Here is a 4,655-nt window from a genome sequence, read left to right as displayed (position 1 = left end):
TGAGTTGTAAATCTTTCCTTCCAGTCTGTGGTTTGCTTCTTCATTCTTTTAAAGAGCAGAAGCTCTTAATTTTGGTGAATTCCAAACATATCAAATTTCTTCTTTTATGGATTCTCCTTTTGGTGTCAGAGCTAAGAAATCTTTGCATAGCTCAAGGTCATAAATGATTTCTCCCATAGTTTCTTCAAGATGCTTTAGAGTTTTAGGTTTTACATTTAGGCATATGATCCATTTTTATTCAAACCGGCTGCCTCTTTCCACCTCCTTGTGTCCTGAAGGGTTACTAAGTTCCTCTTAGGTGTGGTCCTGCCCCAGTCCTACTAAGACCTGGGGACTGGCCCCGGATGGGCCACACCAGGGCAGAGGCAGGAGGTCATGGCTGGGATAGAGGCCCACAGGGCCCCTGCTCTCCCTCTACACTTAATCACTCTGGGCACTGAGCCAGGTCAGGGGTGACAGCAAACGGAGCTCTAAGACCAGAAAAGAGCCTGACCTCGGCTTAGCACCAGGACCCTGGCCACGTCTGATGGAGGCTGAGTCATGCCACTCTGCTCTAAGGCAGGGTGTTGGCATCAGGGCTCAGAGTGACTTCTCTGCCTGCCCTCCCTCCTGGCCTCTAAGTCCCTGGAGGATTCTGGAGAAGATGCAGCGTCTTGTAGCCCCAAGGCCTAGAGCAAGAAAGCCCAAGGACAGGATGTTGAGAACAGAGGGGGCAGAGAGAGAGGAAGGGAAGGATGAATGGGACAAGGAGGGAAGCAAAAGAGGGCCAAGGAGCTGGGGGATGGGGGAAGGGAGGGGAGTGGAGGCTCAAAGGGGATAAAGGAATAGAGGGGACAAAGAAGGACATAGGGACACAGAATAGCATTGGCCAAATGCCAGTGGATGTCAGCCCTGAAGCTGCATGCATCCTAATGTGATGTGGGGGCCCGTGTGTGTGTGTGTGTGTGTGTGCGCGCACGCGCGCGCCCACCCATGGTTGAGTCTGTTTGTATCTGTGTTTCTCTGGGTGTGTCTGTGGCTCTGAATGTGTATCTCAGGGTCTACACCTGTAACTGTGGTCAAGGATCCCAAGGCATGCAGCTCATGATTATTTGCTGGTCTGTGTTTGTGTTAGTGTGTGTGATTTGTGTGGGTCTCAGTGGGCTCTGTCTTCCACTCTGGCTGAAGGGCCCCCATGGCGGCTGCTTAACTTCCTCCTGGACAGATAGTACCTGGCCCTCTGTCTGCTGGGTCTGGGGTGATTTGCTGTCTCCTGCCTCCAAACTCACACACACATACACACACAGCACAGCCCTGGATGAAATAGTAGACTGGAAATCTGGGGAGTTGGGTGGGTCCCTGAAGCCGTGCCTCAGTCTCCTGGGATGTAAATGGAGACGGGAACCCCCGGTCATCCTTTGGCTCCCCTTGGACCTTTCTCGCTCTTCCCTCCGACGCTCTCAACGTCGCTCTCTCCATCGTTGGGCTTCCTCTGTCTTCTCCTGCCATCTTGTCCACCAATGTCTTTCCCTCTCCTCGCCTTTACTTCTGTCCCTCTGCCGGAGGATCCACCCAGCCCCTGCAGGGCCCCCCAGGTCGCGCCGTCCTTAGTTCCCCCTAGCCCTCTGCCGAGCCAAGATCGCTTCCCCTCTGCGCATCGCGGACTGGCTGGCGCGGGTGACCGAGGGGGGTCCGCGCCCCACCGTCTCCTCTGCGCCCCCTCCCCACCCCCGGACACGGAGACAGACACTCGCGGGTGCACTTTTAAAGGTTTATTTTTCCAGGCTGCGGGGGGCTCGGGGGTTTGGGGCGAGCGAGCGGCTCAGTAGACGCCGGGCGGGGCGGGCTCCGCGGGCTCGGGCGCCCCCGCCAGCTGCACCAGGCGCAGCAGCAAGGCGCCGGTCGGCCCGTCCAGCTGGGTCGCGTTGCTCCGGTCGCTGGCGCGGGCGCGGCGGTGGAAGCCGGAGCCCCCCCGGCACTCGGGCTCGGTCACGCAGCTCTCTGCGGGCGGGGGGGGGGGCGGGCACGCGGTGAGCGCGGCGCCGGCGGGACCCAGATCGGCCAGGCCCGCGGGGACCCCGGGGCCCGCCCCCGCCCGGCCCCCCGCCCGCCCCCGCCCGGCCCCCGGCTCACCCGGGCTGCAGCAGATGCCGGCGGCGGCGCAGCGGCCCCCGCTCCCGCACGGCTGGTGGCCCGACTGGCAGGGCGACGGCAGGTAGTTCTCCTCCTGGCAGCGCAGCGCCTCGGCCGTGCCCACGAAGCAGCCCAGCTCGTCGCCGCAGCAGATGCTGGGCCCGAAGCAGCGCCCTTTGCCCCCGGGGCCGCAGGGGAGACACTGGCGGGAGGGCGGGGGGTGAGCGCGGGCCGAGCGGGGCCGGGGGCCGCGGTCGCGGGAGGGGGCGCACGTCCACTAGAGGCCCCGGGTCTTCAGGTGACTGAGGACCGGCTCTCGGTGACACCCTCGGCACCCTCCTCTCAGCCCCGGGGCCATCAGAGGTGTGCGCCCCTCTCTCCCTGCCCACCCCTCCCCTAAGGCCGACCTTCCTCCCCTGCCCCCAGGACTCCAACTTGATCTCTAGCACGCACGCCCCCGCCAGACAGGGCTCTGCCCCGCCCAGAACACTTCCAGGCCCCTCCTCCCGTTTCCCGGCCCGGCTCCACGAGCCAGTGGGCCTCTGGGGGCCCGGACCTGGGCTCACCGGCCAGGCACTAACTGTGGGTGGCAGGAGCCTGAGCCCCAGGGAAGGGCACGGGGCACCTCGCTGACTCTGGTGTCGGAAGGTGCCCAGCAGAGGGCAGCCAACAAACTGCCCACAGACCCACCCCAGTTTGTTCAATGGCTCGGAAGCGAGCCCCCTGTGGCCTGGGAAGGTTTGAGCATGGGGATGGGATTTCCTTCAGCTCTGCTGAAAAGGGACTGAAAGGGAATTGACTGGACAAGCAGGGCGGGAGAATTGGGCTAGGTTCCCAGCAGAACTGCCTGGCAGGAGGTGGCACCCTCACTCGAAGGAGCTCAGAGCAATGGGCAGCTTCTGTGTGGGGCCCCGGGGAGCCGTGGCTAGGAGAGGGTGACGGCTGGATGGGGAAGGCCTCCCATGCTGGCTATGACACAGCCCGTTGCGGCTGTGAGACTCCGATGGGCACAGAGGAGGCCCTGCTATCCGGTTCTCCCTGATCTGCCCCAAGCCCCGTTACTGGGGAAACACGGGCTTTCCTGCATCCCTTGCCTGGATGGGGATAGTGTCCCCGCAGTCCTGCAGCCCGTCCTAGCCTGCCTGGCAGCCTGGCCCCCCCCCACCCCTGCCCAGCCATGCCAAGCCTCCCTGCTACTTCCCCTAAAGCTGGCCTCTTCCACGACTTCCCTCCTGCCTGGCCCCTGCAGGGTAGCGCAAGCCCGGGGGCTCTGTCCCCTCCAGGCAGCCCCGAGATGCACCCCGGTCATACCTGTCTCAGCTCCAGGTCAGACAAGTCCCTCTTGCCGCCCCGCGGGCAGTTCTGGAAGTAGCAGGCGGAGGTGAAGGCCAGCAGGCCCAGGAAGCAGGCGGGGAGCACGGCGTCCGGCATCCTGGCGCAGGTGGGCACAGTGTGCAGTGTGCTGGGCTGCCTTCGCGGGCGGCCTTTTTATGTCTGCAGGTGCTCCCCCGGAGACGACGTGGCCGCCACCCCCCCTCCCCAGTGACTCCCCAGGAGCCCACGACCGCCAGGCAGTGATTCAGGCATCTGGGGACGCACGTGGACCTGTCTGGGGGGGCGCTGGGGAGGAGGGGTGCCGCCCTGCGGGCTGTCACTGGCAGCCGCGTGGCTGCCGAGTGACAGGAGCTGCTGCGACCGTGATTGTGGCTCTCTGGACCCGGGGAGAGGGACGGATGGGGGTGGGGGGGTCTCGCGGAAACCATCTCCGATCTTTCTGGCTGCCCAGAGGAGGCTGGGGGGCAGCGGGCCGGTCCCCAAGCACAGCCCCCTGAGAAGGTGGGAAGGGGGGCCCGAGGGGCTGGTGTGCAGGGAGCAGGATCAGCCCCGGCCCAGGATCAGTGGGACAGGGGACCGTCAGATGTGCAGAACCCCATCAGGAGGGTTAGCCTCCTGGGGGGGACACTCCCACCCCCCACCCCACACACACCCAGAGCAGGGTTCAGACCCAGCAAGGTTCAAAGGTGGGGGGAAAGCCACCTGCCCCAATTCCTACCCCGACAAGGACCCTAGTTTGTGGGTGCCGAGGCAGGAACCATCTCGGGCCTAGGGTGGAAGTGGGGGCGAGGGAGCTTTGGTGTTGGGGGGGCTGGAGGAGCCACAGCCAAATGAGCCCAGCCTGAGAAAGCGGACTTTGGTTCACGACCCCAGGCTGGTGGGATGAAGGGACTAAAGCCTCCCTCTCCTGGGCCACTGGAGTGCCCCTCTGGTCCTTGGACCCAGGCCAGCCACCCTGCTCCTCTCAGGATCTGTTCAGCCCCTAGCTCTCCCAGCCCCAGGCTCTTCGCCGCCTCTCCAGGGTGCCCAAGAAAGCTCTGGGCTGCCTTCTCCCCACCAAGTGCTCTAAGGGGGTTGGTGTCCCAGGGAGAGACCTCCCACACTGCGGACCTGACGCCAGGCTCTTCAGGAACATCCCCTTATGGACTGTGAGGACACCGGAGCCCAGTGGCCTGTCAGAATCTGGCTTCTGTTGCTCAAAACTTCAT

At 63.8% G+C, this 4,655-nt stretch overlaps 1 protein-coding gene across 1 annotated transcript; it reads right to left on the bottom strand.

The window, feature by feature from the left end:
• Positions 1-1,776: 1,776 nt before the first annotated feature.
• AVP (arginine vasopressin) lies at positions 1,777-3,603 on the bottom strand. Its single transcript, XM_035005659.1, has 3 exons — positions 3,424-3,603; positions 2,113-2,314; positions 1,777-1,980 (listed from the first exon to the last, which is right to left on the bottom strand). The coding sequence occupies exons 1-3, from the start codon at positions 3,541-3,543 to the stop codon at positions 1,802-1,804; spliced, it is 501 nt and encodes a 166-aa protein (XP_034861550.1). The 5' UTR covers positions 3,544-3,603; the 3' UTR covers positions 1,777-1,801.
• Between the last annotated feature and the right edge of the window lie 1,052 nt (positions 3,604-4,655).

Source organism: Mirounga leonina, unplaced genomic scaffold (assembly GCF_011800145.1).
Source record: "Mirounga leonina isolate KUSES-001 unplaced genomic scaffold, KU_Mleo_1.0 Mir_150, whole genome shotgun sequence".
In the NCBI taxonomy this organism is placed as follows: Eukaryota; Metazoa; Chordata; class Mammalia; order Carnivora; family Phocidae; genus Mirounga; species Mirounga leonina.
This window is presented reverse-complemented; position numbering and strand designations above follow the sequence as displayed.